A 21,309-nucleotide genomic window follows, 5' to 3' on the forward strand; every position below is an offset into this window, starting at 1 on the left:
CATCAAGCTGATTTCCACGTCATGTATTTAATTCCTTAATGCTCAAAATTACAATACTATATGTATCTGGATAACTTTACCTTAATTAAAAGTTGCAAAAAACCAAAAAAAATTTTTTGGAAATTCAAAATTCATATTTTTAAAAGAAAAAAAAACACTCTTATAAAAATTTCAGGATCTTTTAAGATCAGTACAAAGTATTTAACAAAAAAAATTGCGCCAAAATTTTAACTTCGAACGTCATTTTCAACGATTTTCAAAAATTCGAAATTTGAAAAATTTGGCATTTTTCCAAAATATTTTTTTTTTTCAATAGCCCTAAGTGACCGCTTTCAAACAAACAAAAGGCCATTCCTGTATCTATAATAGCGTTCAAGATATTACAAAAACAAAATTGGAAAACTGGAAAAATTGCGAAATTGTGAATTTGCATATCTTTTGAAAAAAATTTTTATATTTTTTTTCCTTTGGCAGAACTTCATTATATGATCAAAGAAAACTTGTGACTAAAATTTGTTCAAATTGAAAGGGGTCGATTCCAACTATTTGTCAATTTGACATGAAATGACCCATATATATATATATATATATATATATATATATATATATATATATATATATATATATATATATATATATATATATATATATGGGTGCATGTCCAAATAAAATGGATAATTGAAATAGTTATAACTTTTGACTTTAAGATTAAACATAATTGGTAATTAATAATTAACCACCGACAAAGAGTTGAATCCCTATGATTTCTATTACGTAGTTCTACTAATTAATCAAACTTCCGTGAAGATGATTAAATGTCAAAACATGTACTCTCGAACGAATCCTGTTCTTGATATTCTAGTCTCATAACGTCTACTTGTTAAACTAATCCTCTCATCCCTACGTATGGAAATATCTAAGCTTATTGACAATGTATTTCGTATCAAGCAATTTCAAATGAGACATGCCTCCCATTCATACCATTTTCATCTCAAGATTTAATGTAGCTAAGTCGTATAATTATGTTAGTAACATCAATAGCTGACTTTTATTAGCTTTTGAAACTATTTTGAGCGTACCTACCAAATTATCTATCTTCTTGTCGAAATATTTCTACACATAAAATCATCCGAATAACTAAGAGAGTAAGGAAAATTTTGTGCCTTTTTAAAATTTTACATATTTTTTGGGAATGTTAAATTATTGGATGTATTGAGTTTAAATTACTGGTAATTGATCCTGCCATTGTAACATTATTTTTAATTTTCAAAAATACCCAAACTCAGCATAGCGCAATTAAAAATATCTAAAAATCATTTATCCAAAGTTCCATCAATCATATTTCGTAATTATCGACAATCATATGATTGCAGGTTGCTAGTTCTGTACTTGAAAACTAAAACAAGTTATTAAATTTTGAAATATTGTACTATTTAGCAAAAAATCATTTGATTTTTCTCTTTTATTACAAGTGAAAAAAAAAAAAAAAAAACGGTATACAGTATTCATTTTCTATCAAGCTATTCGAAAAACAACGATTTCAGATAAATGCGAATCAGTGGGACGAAAAAATCTCATTTCTACAAGGTTTATTAGATTCTGACATTATTTCAGCCTTCTTCGAATCCCATTTATTTATCTCGAACTTCTGGTTAGAGATATTAAAACCTAAAGCATCAATGCTAGTGAGATGAAAAATATGTGCGACAATCTTATAAAAATAATATAGTAATAATCGATGAGATGATTAAAAAGAGAAAAAAAAAGATCAGATAGCCATTATTTTTATATAAAATCAATACTGAGAAGAAATTTATAGATAAAATAAAACCATGAAACTTGGCTTTCCAGTAAAAATCACAGAGCATGAATTTTTTAACAAATAGAAAGTACGTGTATGTACATATTCATTTATGTTTCAAATATTCTTGAGTACTGAGATATTTGTCTCCAAAACTGAAAGCATAGCCCAACTGATAAGAACGACAACATCGTCTGTAGTTTAGTAAAGAGAGATGTTATGTATTCCAAGAGCTCTTGAGGTTTGCATTAACCGGTAGAGTGGTTTCGTCGTTTTCCAGCTCAATGAAAAACGCTACTGTGGAACGAAACTCTTTGACGAATTTAACAAAAGTCACTATGTGCTGAGTGGAAACTTTTAAGAAAACAACTTTTAAAAATTGCTCAACATAAAAATTCTAACAAAAAAAAAGATGGAAAATATTGTCTACGTATTGAAATGTGAAACCGATGAATAACAAATTGATTCTAAAAAATAATCAAAATTTTTTTTAGATAGTAAAATATGCCGGGGATGAAGTTTTATTTTCAAATTTAATAAACTTTTATATTTGTTAAAATTTACATCTCTTTCAAATAATTTTTTTCCTGTGGTAACAGATGGTAAAAAGCGACTTTCTCTACTTGACAATTTCGCGGTCGATGAAGGAGGGGAATAGAAAAAGAAAAATGATTATGGTTATATAGAAATAAGTCACCAAGCTTTTCTGGCAACTAAACGAGTTGAGCTTCATTCCACTTAAATTCGGAAACATCAGTAGAGCGTTTGGCTTCTCTTCCTCGTAATTTAGAAAATATATTCACGAGTGTTATTCGCCCCCTTTTGCTTCTTTATATATGTTTGAATATCAATAAACTATCATCGAAAACTGCATGTACAAATTCTTTAACATCAATATATGTATCTTCGATACTCAATCCTATTTTGGAACACTCAAACTTTATTCATGGATTGATATAACTATTCCAAGAGCATGAATAACTATTTTGTTTGTCAATATTCTGTGGTAGAAGCAAATACCACATATGTCATGAATTATGACAATGGCTCATGACAATCAATAAAAGACATCAAGGTTCTAAGAGACTGTCAAAATTTTTAATAGATTTTAAAATTGAATTATAAGTGAAAATCTTAACAAACATTTTGAGTGCTACAAAATCAATAAGGATATGTTGCAAAATATTATTCAAAAGATTAGAAAAGATCGAAATTTTTTTAAGATAAAATTTTAAGTTTACAAGCAATCTATCAATCATTTAAAAATAAATTATTTCAATTAGTAGGTTTTCAATAAAAAATTCAAACCACGATTCATAAGTTTAGCGCACGAAAATAATATTAAATGTCACTTACCTGACATTTTTTTCTTCGTTGAAATATAACTGTAATAAAAATCACAAAAACGGAGAAAAAATATTGTTTGTAATAAACGGAGGTAAAGATAACAGTTGAGGTGTTGAGGCGAACTTTGAGAAAATAATAAAAACTTTGTTGTAACTTTAATAAAGAGTTCAGTCAAGTATCTCGTTAAATTGTTATATAAATATCAAGTAAAAATAGTTTACTATTTGAAGTAGTAGTTGAAGACACTCGAGAATTTTTATCTTATATAAAATATTCTTAACGAAGAAATAAAACAAATGAATTTAAGTATCGGATTCTGTCTTATGAAGATGAAAAGTATTACTTTATTTCAAGTTTAACAACAGTACCCAATTATTTTTATTTAAATCTCAAGTTTCCGATTAATTATTTTGTTACTTTAAAGTAGCTTTTTGCATAAAAAAATTAATTCTAAAATAAAAAAATTAGAATCACTAATGAATGTATAAATCATAAACTTCTATAAGAAAAAGTATAAGATTGAAGTATCATACAATTAACAAAACTTTGGAAAGTAATGTAGTTATAAATTCCTCTACTAACTTTACTGCATATTTGATCTTCTATGGTGGTAAATTCTGCCGTTAACTCTCACAGTCGGATGCAAAATAACTATATTTCACCACACTTTGTGAAAAAATATATTATATTTGAAACATTAATCAAATACCTTTAACAAAATTTAACTGACTGTTTAATTTTATAAAAATTACTTTTAAAAAGGTTTTTGTTTTTGAAGTCTAAATCGAAATATCAAATTGATCTAAACAGTTCAAGTTTTTTTTATGAAAAACAATATTATAAATTACAACAATGATCAAAAAAAATTTTTTTAAAATAAAGATATTATTACTTGAAAGCAGATAAGTCTCATAGATATTGAGGAATATTTATCGAATTAACATAAAAACAAGTTTCAATCGTCATTGTATGTTCGATTTTCTGAAGTAGAGGGGATTGAAACAATTATTATTAATAAAATTTAAATTAATAAGTCATATTTTTTCAAAATGAATGATAAAAAAGCTTTTAAAACAGATAGTCGCTTTAATCTGCTGAAAGTTCGCAGATACGTTGAATTGCTCTACAGCCGGTAAGCGAGATTCCTGTGATCAGTACAATTTGAAAATATCCCTGATAGCCACCTTACCTATAACTTACTGTCAATCTACGTCCGCAATTTGAAGCAAACTTGACGGAAAGAGTTGGCAAAGCGAGCGATTACCTATTAGTTACCTATAACTTACTCTGCAAATAGACGTCAAAACTTGCTGTACAAGTATTTCAGTCAAATTGTAGTAAAGTTGAAAGGAAATTTAACTACAAATTTGATTGTTAACTTGTATTCAAGTTGCGGCCGTAGATTTCCGTCAATTTGCTTACAACTGTTGTTGAAAGAAGAATTACCGCCAACTTGATGTATAAATTAACCGTAACTGCTGGAAGTCAACACTTACTGAGAAAGCGCTGGCTATCAGGGATGAAACTAATAATTATTAACTGATTAAAATCAATAATTGAAGTGTAGAAAAACTACAGAATTTATTACGATGAAACTTGTTTCTTATATTAATACTTTCAACTGACTACGCCGGCTGTCTTTCAAAACTTTTAACACTGACATTACATGCATTCGTTTAACAAAAAATCGACATTTACATGCGGAAGTTGATTACGAGTTAAATATTTATTGTGTTTTTTAGGTCAAAATCCATATTTAATTCATTTTCCCTGATAAAGTTGCAGCATAACATCTAATTGAAGTAGTATTAATTTTTTTTTAAAGTAATAAAGTAGGATAAAATAATTTTTTCATCTTTCCATCAACATGGATTAGTTATATTTAAAGAAATATAACAGTTATTGGCAACGAGTTACTATGCAAGATTATGCATCGAATCAAAATTTTATTTTTTGATTATCTAAGTTAAAAAATTAAGCAATAAATTTCGAATAATCGCTATATTTTTATTAATACAAAAAATTAAAAACTTACCTCTGAACTGGGAATAAATGCACTAGGTCCATTATATATCGGTATTAGAATTGATAATTCTTGCTCCTGAAATGAAAGTATAATTTTATTCATTTTCCATCAAAGTATATTGTTATTTTAAGCTTGTTTTTCAATCATTTTAAACACTTAATACTTTAACTGGGTTAACGTTAGGCTTAGTGATAATAAAACTAAAAACTTAATAATTCATATCATTAAAAATAATTGTAATTGACAATTGGTATTTGTCAACATTTTTTACGCTTAAAAGATATGAGATATTTAAACGTAAATTATACTATTTATGACTTTATATTTAAGATTCCTTGATAGCCGGAGATATTTATCACGAATTAACTAAATGCCGGTAGTAAATTTCAAGATATCTAAGCAAATTTTTGACCGTTAAGTTATTTCAACTTATAAGATGTGCCAAGTGAAATAGCTTAAGATAAAAATACCTCTCGAATCTTCCTATTTCGTATGTATCTTGAGCCAACGAATAGCACATACCTAACAAAGCTACAAATATTATTTATTCTGGAGTCATACAATTTCATTTTAAAAAATCCAGCATTCAATTCAAATAACTACTTAATGATAAATCACAGTATTACAATTCTAATTTTACTCGTTCATTCTCTAGGAGAATTATCATAAGTAAATCCTTTCAATTTTATCTTCACTAAGTAAATCTAGTACCGCTATCTAACATATTTTGAAATGTGAATAAGTACGTTTTATAGTGCTTCAAATATATTGATAGCATTTTTATTTTTATTATTATTATTAGCTTACCTTTATTATTTGAAGGATTTCAATACATTTAACTCGCACATTTTTAAATGGACAGTTAGCAGTAAGTCGAAGAATAATTGGAAGATGCATCTTGACAAGTTTTAAATCATCTGTTGATTGAGTCCGAGGAAAGTCTAAAGCATTTCCCATGTTTAACATTCTTCCTACGTCTCCAGGTGTGAATTCAACTTTTTCAAGCATTTTATCATTTTTCATAGACATATCTTCACCTTGTAAATATTCTTTCTCACCAATAGGATAACCATTTTCAAAATTAAACTTTTCACTAATGTTTTCTGAAGTAAATTCTTGTTTCATAGGCATATTGTTATTGCTCATAAAGATATTTTGATCGATAATACAGTTATTAGAAAAGATAGATTGATCTTTGTGAGGTTTTGTATCACTAGGTCCCGGTTGGTCAAAAAAATATGAATTATCTGAAGTACTAGATTTAGGAACAAAACCTTCTAAAGTATTAAATACTATTCCATCATAATTGTTTTCACTATTTAAATTATCTTCTGTATGAATATCTTGATTTTTCCAGTTTTGAGAATCTGTACTTCCGAACATTGTGACCTTTAGTGGGTTCTGTGTTAGTTGACGATCGCGACTTGCATTGAAGAAGCTTGCGTTGTCTAGTTTGTCGTCAAATTTTGGGCTTTTACCATATTTTTTAGTATCTGAATCCTGATCGTCTGTTCCCAACTGTTTTTGTTTAGCGCCTTTAATTTTAACAGGACGACTATTAGTTTCTTCAGCATCGTCCAATGCTTCGATAGATGAGTACGCGAATATCATCTTGTCACTTTTATTAGTTACGTTAACTTTTGACTTAGTGTTCATGTAGTTTGAATCCAGAGTGGGTTTAGTTTTCTCAAAAAACGAAAACTGCAAACGATTATCAATAGTAGAGTCAAAAATCAGACTATCCAAAAATTCATTGAGATTGTCTTCGTGGAAGGAAGGATGTGATTTATGTGAAATTGGACTTTCTACGATCAAATGTTCTGTTTTATGGTTTTTCAAATAGCGTTTGCGGCTTTTGCGATAGTAATTATAATAAATCCGATAATCTGAACATTTCGATGAACTCAAGCTTGTATCATTTCTACAGTAGAAAAAAAAAAAGAAAAATAATTTTTAAGGACTCTAATTATAAGTTATAAAAAAAAAGTTAAGACTTAAAACGAGTTTAGAATCTTTATAGATAACTCACCTGTTGCCTTGACTTTTGCACTTAGTTGAATTGCACTTTTGTTTTCTTGCCTCCTTACTATTCTCCCGATAATCTGAGCTTGCCAACATGTCAAGCCACTTTTTGAAGAGGCGGTGAACTCGGGCCAAATTGACATCTCGTAATCTCTCATCTTGTACTTGGAAGAGATCTGAAAATTTTTCAACTATCTAAAAATCATCGCCAGCATTAAAATCAATACTTTCATTTGAAGTATTTAAATTTAAAATAAAAGCAAATGAAAAAACATTGATCAGAGATGATTCAACAAGGCAATAGTCAATCAAATTGAATTTAAAAATGAAAATGTGCCAATGTTTTAACTCAACATACATTAGTTAAACAAAAAAAAAAAAAAAAAAAAATAGCGTTAAATCTTCCACTTGAATAAGTATTAACAAACTCTAAGCATATGAGATAAAAACTACAAATTACTTTAAAATTTTAAACATCTCCTTGATTTCTTCTTTGTTCAATGCATGTGCTGTTTTTCTTACTTCTTGATCGATTACCGGGATTTCTGTAACAAAGAAAGGAATAAAAATATTTTAATCTATAAAAAGTAATTAAAAATTATATTGTCACAATCATGTGAGAAAATAATGTAATATACTTAATATTAAGTTCCACCTTTTAATATTACGTTAAATAAATTCTAATTTACTGGTTCGCCTACAGTGGAGCAGACGAATTGAAAATCATCATTAACTATACTACTACTCTTGACGCAATCATTAAGTATATCGTGCGCAACGAGACTGTACATCGCTGGATCAGTACATCTAATCTCAACTACTATTCTAAAGTGGTCATATATTTAAATATACATAATCGTAACAGTCATAATTAGCTCTGCAAATACTGCTTTTCAAAAATTTGATTCTACGAATTTCGACGAAAAATAATATTCTATATATACTTTCTTTAAATAAAATTTCTCATTACTTTTAAATTATAACTCAAATATTAACCAATCGCATAAATATTATTCACAGTTAAATGCGTTGCTCTAATTGAATTATTAAATGCTTGGTAGTATTTGTTTTAATAAGTAATCACTCAAAAACTTTAATTGACAATTTATTATTTTACTCACGAACCGATTATTAAAACTTTCCACTAAAAGTTCATTAGTTTATTGGATTTTCTTTGATAATTTTTATCAAAGTGAACGTATTACGGCACATTTTTTTTTTTTATCTAATGGTACAATTTTTTTTGTTTAATAATCAAGTTAAAAAACATTGAAACTGATGGATAATCTTTCTCAAGTATAAAACTATTTTATCAATACCTTAAATTACTTGATTTGGACAAATTGAATAACACATTCGCTCTACTTAATACTTGAACTATCTACTTAAAACTTTTTATGATTATAAACCCGTTATGTCATTTTATTAGTTTTGGAGATTTATATTAATGCTTAACAAAAGTACAAAAGTTTGTAAATTATTTATGGTCGTGTTAGGTATTTTAGCACAATCATGACATTGACGTAAAGCAAACTAAAATCACCTTTTCGTTTACTAAACCGGAACGGTAACCGCTGATCCGCTGCGCGTAAACATGTAACTATATATTTTACTTACATATTCTATTCTGTTATTTCGATTGATATCAGAAAATGTAGACCAATCAGTAGTAAATCAATAGCACAAATAATAAATAATAACCTGATAACTTTCAATACTAATTCATTATTCATTATTTTGATCATTCCTATTATCGGTAATTTACTTTTATAAAGTAACAATAGAACTAGAACTTGTTTACTCATTATACTTATCGTCCGTTCTTTGTATTGTTGTAGTTAGGTATTTTTTATCTGTTCAGCGCATCTTATAAATGCAGATATCAGTAATATAATGAATTCGCATGATGATTCATTGTTTACCTGCTATCAGTATTTATTACGATAATTCATATAAAAATAAACTTGGAATAAATTCAAGCAAGTTTGAGATATTACTTAAGACATAAATTATTTGATTACACGTCTAACTTGTTTTGAAAAGCCATCGTTGCTTTTAGAAATTATTGTCAAGTTATATACACTTCTTTGGTTACGTGACGAAACCCTAGCACGAAATGATTTTAACAGTCGCATGACCACTAAAAAACATCAGCGCTTATTCTTGCTAAAGTGAATTTCAATCTCCATACTAAGAAAAGTAATTTGATTAGTTTAAACTTTAATAATTAACATTAAAAAAGATAATATATAATTTTACTAAATCTACTTTCATACATTGTATTTGTAAACCATCAAGGTTATAATTTTTTACTTGAAATAATTACTATTATCATTAGTTCACAATAATTAAGTACTATTACTTTACCAAGCCGTATCTTCAACTTCAATCAATATTTATTCTCTTGTAAACAATACCTAACAAAAATGTAATGATACACTAACTATTATAATTTAAAAAAAAAATTATTTTTATTGAAAAAATTGGACTCTAATTCTTTCTAAAATAACAATTTTCTTTTTACTTTGTACTTGTAACTTTTTATAGTTTCTGATTTACTTCTTTTCCACATTTTATACCGTTATAATCCTTTTCGAGACAAAACATCACTTCAATTCTTTTCCCACTCTTCTTTACTTTCTTAGTTAAGATTCCTCCTTGTATAAACTGACTACTGTTCACCAGCTACCTACTTCATTTTCGCAAAAGAGTTACTTTAATTCTAAATATTACTTCGACTTAAAATGATTTTGTAATACGATAAGTTTTTTTTTACGGATTAGTTGATTAAAAAATAACATATTCTTCATCGAATGTAGTTTTCATTTAAGAAGAGTGAAAATTAAAATAAAAGTAATCAGCTTTAATCTACTAACGTAACGATTACTTTTTCATTGAAAGCGTTTGAGGGAGTGTATCATTTTTTATTACTATTTCGTTTTAGTGTTAGATATATTCGATAGAAAAAAAAGCTTTAAGTTTACGGTAGTAATTAATCAAACAAATTATCTAACTAGTTACAGATGACCCATTTCGTGATCAAGCTACCGAAAATCAAATAACGGACAGAGGCGGTTAAGCTCGTTGAACAGCAAGATAAATCAATAATATACTGTAACTAATAATGTTGATATTTTTTTTTTGTTTATTTAAAGTCGCATAAACTACTAAGGTCATGAGCGACTTACTAGGGGGGAACTTTTGAGATTGGAACTCGTTTTTAACTTTTTTGGGCTCAGCAGAATAATACACTTAAATATTGAAAATATTCATTGGTGTACGCCGGACTCGAACCCGGTCCAACGCATTTTGGAAAGCAAGGGCCGGATCCGATAGGTTACTGCGCGCCTGTTGATAATTAATTTATGTTTTATTAATTAACTTATGATGGGTACTAACATTATAACAACTCAGTTAATGCTTCTTTGTTTAGAACTTTTACGTGAATAAAATAAGAGTTTTTTCAGAATAAAAGTCAGTCATAAAAGGTCTAAACGTAAAATCGGGATCTTTGTTAACTTATTCTTCAGAGCTAACAATAAGATTACTCGTTACCGTTTGGATGCCGTGCAAAAGATAGCTAGATACAAAAGATAATAACGCATAGTGTAATGTTTGTTTAAACATCGTCATAATAATGGAACAAAAAAAATTGCGATGATTTACCCGTATATAAATCTTCGACCACAAGGACTTGTCTTAAATTATTAGAAAGTTTTTCATGGAAGACAGCCGAAGTTCGACGTGAAAATATAAACGGAATGCTATTACGAAAGTTAGTAGCCCGAGGGAAATGGCGTACACGATGCTCGCTAAAGGACTCACCTTCTCTTATATTAGATCTCAAACTATCTATCTCACTTTCTCTTATTTATTTTCTCAGTGATTCTCTGGGTTCAAACTAGTAGACTAAACTCGCAATCGTCTATAACCTTACTGATTTTATCCCCACATCTGTGGACTCATACTTCTGCCATACATTTGTATGCATGCTCATATTCCTAACCTTACTTTTATTACTACTATACCGGCTATTACTCTAAAATGTTAGTATATACGGTATATAGTAAATATACTTTTTCCCATTTCCCAACAGCTTGTCTTTTACCACTTTCTTATGGCGAACGTTACTTCAGTCTGATAAATAAACTCTGTAATTTTCTTCTGTCAAAAAAACTATCACTATTTCATGAATTGTATACAGAAAGAAAAAATACTTGACTCGAGAATAAATTTTTTTGGATCAAGAAAATTTGTTCTTGCTCCAAAATAACTTTGGTCTTCCTCAAAATTTTTGTGGCTCAACAAATTCTGTTTTTCTGCACTGATAAAAAGATTGACTTGACTTAAGAGCCAAACTCTTAAACCAAGAATCCCATTTTGAAGAAAATGATTTTCTTGAGTCAAGAGAATAAATTCTTGAGCTAAGAAATTATTCTTAGTCTAAAAAAATTTTCTTGTTTCAAGAATTTAGTCTCTTGACTCAAAAAAATTATTTTCTTCAAAATGGAATTCTTGGTTCAAGAGTTTGGCTCTTGAGTCAAGTCAATTTTTTTATCAGTGTGTGAATGAACCAACAGTGCATATGTATTTACCAACTTACTATTTTCATTTAATAGAGGGAAAATCAACGAATCAAGAAACAAAAAATGCTTTATTAAGTTAAAAGCACACTATAACTTGAAAAATTTATGCGATTCAAATTGGTAATTTCTACGCACATAAACTTGAAAATATAATTGATACTTTGGATTCATGAGTGAACACGGAAGAGATTCTCTCCGTGACAAAATTTTCTGATATGACCTGATATTTTCATAAATAATTTTTAGTAAATCCTGATATGCTCGTACATGTTATGTTATAAAAATTGACCGTAACAAACCATATATATGGACATGTCAGGATAAATATAATTTTTCAATTACATTTAGTGTTGAAAACCTCCGACAGAAGGCGCGTGATCGCTTAACTATCTCCTAACAAGTGAGTTAAGTGTGAGGTGATGATACTAAAATAAAAATTATCATGGGGGAATGCCCCATACATAAATCGACTCGATGCAAAGCAAATAAAACACGTTTTAGTCACAGATGAAAAAATGCAGCTTTTAACTCTCAAAAAGATTGAGTTTTAAAGTAAGCTAGTTTATTCTGAATTAAACGTCAACGTAGATTTATCTTGAGTTTATAGATATCATCTCAAATGGCTAAATTTATTCAAAACAAGTAAAATATTTTATTTCAACACGCAAACCTTATTTTATATTCAGGCAATTAATCATTTTTTAAAATGCAATTGGAAAGAATTTTCATTTTAAAGATTATTTGTTCATAACGAGAAGCTGAAAATTTATCACTTCTATATAATAAGTCATAAAAAAGTTAAACAGGTCAATTTTATATTTTGCAAAAAGTTGCGAACTTTTAAAAAAAAGTTCAACAAAATTATCAACGTAATTTATGTTAAAAAAAAAAAAAAAAAAAAAAAAACTTGACTAAAGCATGATAATTCAATAATGTTTTATTTTGCTTCTACTCTTTACCTGGCACGGCTGTTTTTGTCCTTGAAATATGAAATAGATATCATCGTCTTGAATTTCATAATTATATCTTATGAATATATATATACTTGAAAATAATCCAAAAAATTTATATAACATTTAATTCTACCCTTTTTATCTAACCGTGATTTTGAAATTGATAATTGATCCTTTTACACTATTTTATTTTATCGATTGTTTACTAAATTTTAAGAATATTTATTACGAAAGAACACAAAATTAAGCAATCAAAGTAATACATAAAACAACATTAATCATTGGTTTATGTTTTTGTGGTCAGATTATTTGCAGTTTTAAATTTAGAAAGCTAAAAAATTTTGAGTACATTAAACATAGTAGAATGTTAATGAAATAGCAAATATAAAAAAGGGGACAGAATATAATAGCGCAAAAGTATTAGCATCCGATAATTCATAAGACAAACTGTTGCATTGGTATAGACATAATGAAAATGAAGAGTCGTTTAGCAAATTATTTTTCAATCTAAAACCAATGATAATTCATGTCACCGTTGTATAATTTTAATGATAAATACAATGAAGATATTCTTGACTTAACTAAACTGACTAACAAACGTCCATTAATGTCTAGAAGCTTGTAGAGCGGAAAGTTTTTGGACTACAGGTGAATCGATTGTCATGTTTATCGCAATTAATTATTCGAAATCAATAACAGATATTAGCGAGTTAATAATGATTAAAGGTACATTTAAAAAGTCGACGTTTGACGTATGGCAGGAATAAACATTGTCAATAATACTAAATCTAAAGTATTTTTAAATAGAAAGGAATAATTAAAAATTCATTATTTATTGTACTTACTCATGCCATAAGATAATAGACTATTGATTAAATTCAGAGTCTTTACACATGCATGCATACATATACAAAAAAGCAAACAATCTTTCTATGCATAATCATAAAAGTTGCGGTATCGCAATTCAGTGTACATAAGCGATCTAGACGAGGGCATTGAATTATTCAACTGACGAATAGTCAACATACGATCGACATTCTTAGTGGTTTCAAGCTATAATGATCGCACGTGCGACATTACAACCAAACACAGACATCTTTAGACCGCTTCTCATCATACACTATTTACTTTTTTCTCAATAATATCCTGTCCTGATACGAGTAGAGCCAAAAGAGATTACCAATAAGTAAAGATTAGCTCATCGCAATTGCTTACAGCAAAAACGAACGACCTGACTTTACTTGTAAAGTTGATCACGCTACGCGATACTATATTAAACACTGACATTTTTTTTATTTTAGTACAGATGCTATTTATGTTGTCTAAAAATCAAGGTTGTTGTTATGATTACTATTACTAGAATTATTGTTGTTATTATTATTATCGAAAATCAAATATGCATTTAGAGAATAAAATTTTTAATGCCGATGAACGATAACGCCTTTTTAACTTGATCAATACGACTCAAACGACAGCATTGAAATTTTGATGAGGTCAGTTACACTCTCGTAATACAAGGTTAGCAATATCCATATTGCATAATCACATTTATGTACATATTTCTCAGCATAAATTATATTAATTGCCCCTTAAAGCTTAATCTCGAATAGAATTTTATAAAAAGTCTAATAATAAATTTATAATTTGAAATTAAATTGATATTCGATCGTAAATAATTCATATTTTAAAAATAACAAAGAGTCAGATCATATATGTAAAATAATGACGTTCCAGCATAGTAAAAAAATATTGAAAATTCAGAATAGTTATTAATATTAATATCTATTTTTATTAGATTATTTAAATTATTTCGCTTTTCACGGGATAAATAATTCATATTTTTTGCTTCACTTCTCTTTCTCTTTGATGAATTTATTTACAATAATCATAATAAAAATTATTATTATATATATATATTTATATTTATAATTTTTATTATTATATTTCATCATTTTGTTATTCAAGTTCATTTTTTACATGTGTTTATTTTTATTGAAATGGATCTAAAAATTGCTCACGCTTTCGTGCTTTTAACTTTTTAATCGGTACTATTCACGCGATATCATAAAACTACTGGAGAAAATGGCATCTTATGAATTCTTTAACAATGTATGTATGGAAAAAAAAAAGTGTTAAGATCGCGTGAGGATATTTTTAAAATTTAAGGTACTTTAGTACCAGTCACCAATAAATCATACATGTAAATATCAATGTATACGTCGAAGTTTAAATATATAGATTTTAAAGTTTTTATATTAATCACCCTGACAATCACTTTTTTCGTCATATTCATGTTATCATAAAAATAACCTGATGTAAATATTATTTTTTTAAACAAAAATATGTTTCAAAAATTGAACATTAATTCTCTTTTTTAATGTCGAAAAAAATATTATTTTCTTTGGTGATGTTTAAAATTTAATTTTATGAATCATGTAAATTATGTGCTTGAAATGGCATTAAATTTTAATCTTCAATGCACTCAAACAAAAAAGGACTTTAATTGACATTCACCAATGGAATGACTTTGATTTTTTTTTTTTTTTTTTTTTTATGACTACTCTACTAATTAGATAATAACAAAAAAGATTATACAAAGTATCAATATATAAAAATAAAATTGTCAGTTAACAATTTATGAAATACTAATATTTTATATTACTGCACTTTTTGTCGTTTTTTACCGAGCTTGAATAAGATGTTTGGAAAGTACATGATTCAGAGTGTAATGCTGGCGATAGGCGGAAACCAAATAGAACTCACGCGAAGGCCAGAGTTCGAGCCCCAGCGTTGTTAAAAATAAAAATGACTTAATATTGTTATTTAAAAAATGACTTGACTCAATATGTAATTACTTTCGCAATTGTCAAATTATATTTTGTATTCATTATCTTTGATTTGATATTTGATTCTTGAATTATCAATTATTTTTCTTCACTGTAAAAAATATCTAGTATCTTCGCACAAATTTATGATTCTACCGATTTTACTGCAAGTATATTCGGTTTCAAAAGTTAATCTGAATTTATTATTTAAATTACATTCATTGTAAATTTGATAAATGCGGTCTGTGCAGATTCAAATAATGTAATACGAATTCATCATAAAAATTGAAGTGAACGCATGTAAGCATGCGTACAGTTAGATTTTTACCAATGAAGTTAAAATGATTGTAAGTATTTTATTATTATAAAAGAACAAAATCAAATGCAAACAAAAGAAGTAGAAGATTGTCGATTATTTATGGAACAATGAATTATGTATAGCAAGAAGTGTAATGGTATTAGTAATTAATTATACGTTTAGTCACTATTTTTACAAGCTGAATCGCTGAGGTTGATGGGTGTGCTCTATTCTAACTAAAAAATGTGTTTATTCCTGTCTCTATTCTTTCTACTCCCTCGTATCCCGGTGCACCCGTCGACGCGTGACTTTCGCGGAAAACGTCAAAGCTATTTAGCGAACCATGACGACGTACAAAAGTGGGACAAATCCAATTCGGAGTAAAGGGATTTTTAAATTTCAATAACGGATAACAAAAAATTGATAAATAAAGCATATGGTCCATGTATATTATTTTGTTCATAATATAGTAGAAGATATATTGAAGAAAGGCTGGTATGGCTTCAGTCATGTGAAATTTAACCTCTGGTAATGTATAGTAATGTAACTAGTAACTATACCACCGTATAAGTATGTATATATTTATATATGTATAAGTATATTGAGAGAGTTGAACATAAGTAAAGGTAAAGTGATCAATTTAGTAAACAGAAGACGAAGAAGAAGAAAGCGAAAAAAAAACAAGGATAGGAAAAGAAAACAAGAAACCGTTGGTTTAATGCTAGAGTCAGTTCGCTAACCTCACCAAGCGATCGCTTACCGTGGCCTACTACCAATGTTGAACAATGAAAAATCTCCTCCCGCAGAAAATAGTCAACGAATAGAGGTCCATAAGTCCATGTGCTAATGTATAAAAGAGTAAAAATGGCGTCGAAAGTACCAAAGAAATGAGGGCCACGCAACAACAGGAAGGGGGAATAGAAGAGATCGATGTACATGTGAAAGGAACTACTAAACTTTATACTATATACCTTCAGCGCATCTCAATATAAGTTGTAAAAAATATAATAAAAAAATTAAAAAAAAGACAGAGAGAGAAAATGACTATACCTGAAGAAGAAAAAAATATCTGTCAGTTTTTTTTAAAATAAAATATAGCGGACAAGTCTTTATGTCAGTTTATCGTGAGAGCTAGCGTAGTTTATCGATCGATTGTATTGGATCCAAGGAACCTGATTTTGCAGTTGACTGCACTGAGCAGATCGAGAAATGTTATTTATTTGAATTTAATGGGAGATAATAAAAATAATATAATTGAAAAAGAATGAAACTTTTGATTTTCAAGGAAATCAGCGATGCTTAAAAGAGTTATGTTGTTTAAATTAATAATATTTTAAAAAAGGTATGTGTCACTGATAACGATAACGATAGAAACTATTCGTAATAATGTTCGCTTTTATTTTTTCCTCTTAACTTATTTTATTGTTTTTCAATGAAAAAGTTTTATCGGACAAAGGCACTTTACTTAATTGCCAGTAATAAAACGAGAAATTGAATTTACTGTCGGGAAAATTTGAAGAAATTAACAAAGACATGCAATATAGAGTTAATCGCAATAATTACGGTTTGGATTATCATCAATGCAGGTAGTAATTTTTTTTTTGCGATATATAAATAGTGGTACGATAGTTTAAAAGATTAGTATGAGTATGTTTGTGTAACATATATGTTAAAGTTTCCGTAGTCAGCTGATGTGACAAAGAGACATAAACTAAATGCCGCCTCTTTCCCTTCATTCCTTGCCGGGTAGAGTTAACATTCAACAATAACATCTACACTATCACGATTGTCGCTTGAAACAACTTGAAACGAGGATCATTTGCGTTCAGTCACTTGAAACAATGCAACTAAGTCGAGGCATACTAATATACATATAAACAAAGTCCCATCGCATACCATCGGATTTCGGATAGGAGTTTCAGTTTCGGGAAGACCAATCAGCTCTACTTTCAGAAGATTATTCCGATTAATTCCACTGTCACTAATTTACTGATACAAATCCTTGACATCAACATTTTGTAGATTAAATACACCGAATTGAGATCAACTCTGCAATTTATTAATATTATTATTAATTAGTTTAGCACAAATATTTTAAATAATACCGGGATTATTGGAGTAATTGGAAATAATAATATCAGAGCAATGAAGGCAATTAAAGTGCACTACATTTTAATAATTTTACAGTAAAAACTTACAAAATATTTTTTGCATGGTGAATTCAATTGGTATTATTAATAAATAAATAAGGTTTTTTTATTCAGAATAAACAAATTTAAAGAGTTTAAATTTAGAGAAAAATGAAATGAAAATTTTAAGAGAAAAAAAAATAATTTCCCAAATTTTTAAGGACATTTTTTAATTATTAAGTTTTTTCTTTTTTTTTTTGTAAATTCAAAAATTATCAACTTTTATATTTAACTTTATAATACTGAAGTTAGCGGTCAGCTGCTAATTTAAAAAATTTTTTTAACAAATCAATTACAATAAAAAAATACTTTTAAAAATTTTCACTTGTAATGTTTATTAATTTTCACCTGTAAAACTTTTTAATTGAATTTTTTTTTTTAATAATTTAATTGCTACAAATTCTAAAAAAATTTTTAATGTCGGTAAACTTCAGTGTTATTTAACTTTCTTGTTATTTTTTACAAAATTAATAAACCACTGCTGATCAGAATAACTCAAGTTAATTTACTTTAGTTTAAATAATATTACTTAACGGTATAAATTGACAAGACCATGACATTGAGGATAAAAAAATAAATTATTTAAACAAATAATAATATAAGCAATAACAGTAATTGTTGTTAATAAATTTATCATGAAAAAATAATAATTCAAGTATAAACGAACTTGCAATGAACAGCATAGCAACAGTAAAGGTGTTGGGGAAACAAAGGCATCGAGTGACTCTTTTTTCACATTCTGAAAATGATTTTAAATAGAAAAAAAAATTACCGTAAGCACGATAAGAGACTGTTTTTAATAATTAAATATACTGTAAAATCGCGATAATAATACAGGGGTATTTTTAATAAAATTTAGCAAACCGGTCACTGACTAAAATTCTCATCAGCTGACGAGCTCTGCTGAGCCAATAGAAAGAGAAAGAAACATCAATAATTTAACTGTATATTTTTTGTATTAATAATTATTATTGTATTGTTTTAATTATTGTATATTGATAATTGGTTGTATAAATACCTTGATATATAATTTCGTGAAGGTTTCCGATCCCTGAAATAATAATATACACTACTTGCACATAGGAATAATTTTTGAAACCCTCTCACAATGGAATCTTCCAGTAGACTGAGTGAGCCGGCGAGCTCTTCTCTTTTACGTGCACACTCGTTTTACCTCACGTAAATACACTTTTTTATTAACTAATGATCGTCAACGTCATTGGATTTTTTAATTACTTAAATTTATACAAGAGACATTTAATTAGACTATCAATATTAATAAATAATATCTTTTATTATCAGAAAAACAAAATCACACATTTCTGACAGTTCTCAATCTGTCAAGTTAGATTTTCAATTCGGCCTCACTGCTATCGCCATCTTGTGGCTTAATTTGAAAGACCGATTTGCTAATTTCCAGACCGCGCGAATTTGAATGACTTGGCTATTTTTTTAATTGAGTTGTGATTTAAACAATTATAGTGAAAGCTTCTGACTTACTTTTTTTATTGCAAATTTAAATGTATTTAATAATTAATGAGATAATACTGAAGTTAGCGGTTAGCTGTCAATTTTATTTTAATAATTTAATTGCTATAAAATTCATGAAAATATAGTTAGCAGACATCTAAAAATTTTTAGATTTTTTTTTTATTGAAAAAATTACCAAAAGAAAATAAAAAAAAATTTGCACGTGTAAAAAACTTCAAAAACTGCTAGTGTAATTTTTCAAAAATATTTTTTTGTTTTAATTAAATTATTAAAAAAAAATTAAAAAATTTAGAACGTCGGCTAACTTTAATGACATAAAATTCCAAAACAATTTTTAATATTTGTCAACTTCAGTGTTATTTAATGAGGAAGATATTCTTTATGTTAAGAATGATTGAATGTTGATAAAATTTACTTTACGAAATATCATATACAAAATTAATTAGGGCTATTTTTATCGAATGAAAAATCCATAAAAAAAATTGTATAAATTTATTCTTAGAAATGATTTTCACAATGAATTATCATTTGCATAAAAAATGAGAATACTGAAGTTAGCCGTCAGCTGTCAATTTTAAAAATTTTTTTAACAAATCAATTACAACAAAAAAATGCTTCTAAAAATTTTCACTTGTAATTTTTATTAATTTTCACATGTGGAATTTGTTAATTAAATTTTTTTTACAATAATTTAATTGCTGTAAAATAAAAAATAAAATTTTATTGTTTTTCAACTTCAGTGTCATAAAAATGCACTAAAATTTTGCAAGTGGTAAAAATAATAATTGTAAACTTACTATTTTTTTTCAGTAAAAAGTAAATAGCTGAAAACAAGTTTGGCAAGACGTAAGTACTAATTTAAAAATAAAATGTTAACAACGGCAATAACACTAAAGTTAGTCGAAGGTTTTAATTTTTTGGTTTTTTTTTTAATAATTAAATTAGAGCAAAAAAATTATTTTTAAAAAAATGCACTTACAGTTTTTAAAGTTTATACTAGTGAAAAATTTTTTTTTTAATTTTTTTAAATGAAAACAAATTTAGCAGATATTTAATAACTTTTAGAATTTTTTTTATCAAATAAATTGTGGCAAAAAAAATTTACGTTTAGAAATTTTAAAAAATTAAAAATCTAATTTTTTAAAAATCATTTTTTGAAACTAATTTTTTTCTTAAATAAAATTTAAAAATTCTCTAATGACTGCTAACTTTGATGTTATTTTTTAAAATTATTGTTTCAATAGAAAAAAATTCGAAAAATTTTTAGATGTCGGCTAACTTAATTTTCATACAATGGCATAGTTAAATAATTCAAATGGAAAAATGTTTTGAAATAACAGATGATACGGTTTTATATATCTCACAACCTTGGAAATTAATTATTAATATAATCAGCTGTGCTACTCACGATTGAATTTAAGAAACAATTAATTCTTCTTTAATTTTACATAGTTTAATTAACTACAAATAAGGCATAAATCATTTTCAATTTGGTGTCTTATAGATTACTACATCGATATTATCTATCTAACAATTGTATCTATACAAAAATAGGTTTAACTTCAAATAAAAATTATCATTTCAATGAAATTACTTCAAATAATTGAAATGAATTAATTAAAAAAATGTGGTTAGATATTTTTATGTTCTACATCAAGAAAAACAAATCTAGTTTTACATATAGATTTTTATTAACATCAAGTTTTAAAATTATTTGCTAGTACATCTATTTAAAATTTTTTTAAATAGGCATAAATCTACCAATTAGCGT

At 27.2% G+C, this 21,309-nt stretch overlaps 1 protein-coding gene across 3 annotated transcripts in view; it reads right to left on the minus strand.

Annotated features, from left to right (window-relative positions):
• The window catches only part of Sesn (Sestrin), a 105,029-nt gene extending 85,636 nt beyond the window's left edge, over positions 1 to 19,393 (minus strand). Inside the window, exons 1-6 of one of the 3 annotated variants that reach the window (XM_074249192.1) lie at positions 19,066 to 19,393; positions 17,755 to 17,907; positions 7,657 to 7,741; positions 7,204 to 7,372; positions 5,982 to 7,095; positions 5,184 to 5,249 (exon numbers count right to left, since the gene is read on the minus strand). In XM_074249192.1, the coding sequence (XP_074105293.1) occupies positions 5,184 to 5,249; positions 5,982 to 7,095; positions 7,204 to 7,292 (1,269 nt within the window). In that variant the 5' untranslated portion in view covers positions 7,293 to 7,372; positions 7,657 to 7,741; positions 17,755 to 17,907; positions 19,066 to 19,393. Of the gene's footprint in view, positions 1 to 5,183; positions 5,250 to 5,981; positions 7,096 to 7,203; positions 7,373 to 7,656; positions 7,742 to 11,021; positions 11,042 to 17,754; positions 17,908 to 19,065 lie in introns of those variants that run through there. The other 2 variants (XM_074249191.1, XM_074249193.1) reach the window with 2 other exon arrangements.
• Positions 19,394 to 21,309: the final 1,916 nt, after the last annotated feature.

The sequence above is a fragment of the Cotesia typhae genome, unplaced genomic scaffold (assembly GCF_013202065.1).
Source record: "Cotesia typhae breed Kobodo isofemale line unplaced genomic scaffold, CoteBio_Ctyphae contig_5, whole genome shotgun sequence".
In the NCBI taxonomy this organism is placed as follows: domain Eukaryota; kingdom Metazoa; phylum Arthropoda; class Insecta; order Hymenoptera; family Braconidae; genus Cotesia; species Cotesia typhae.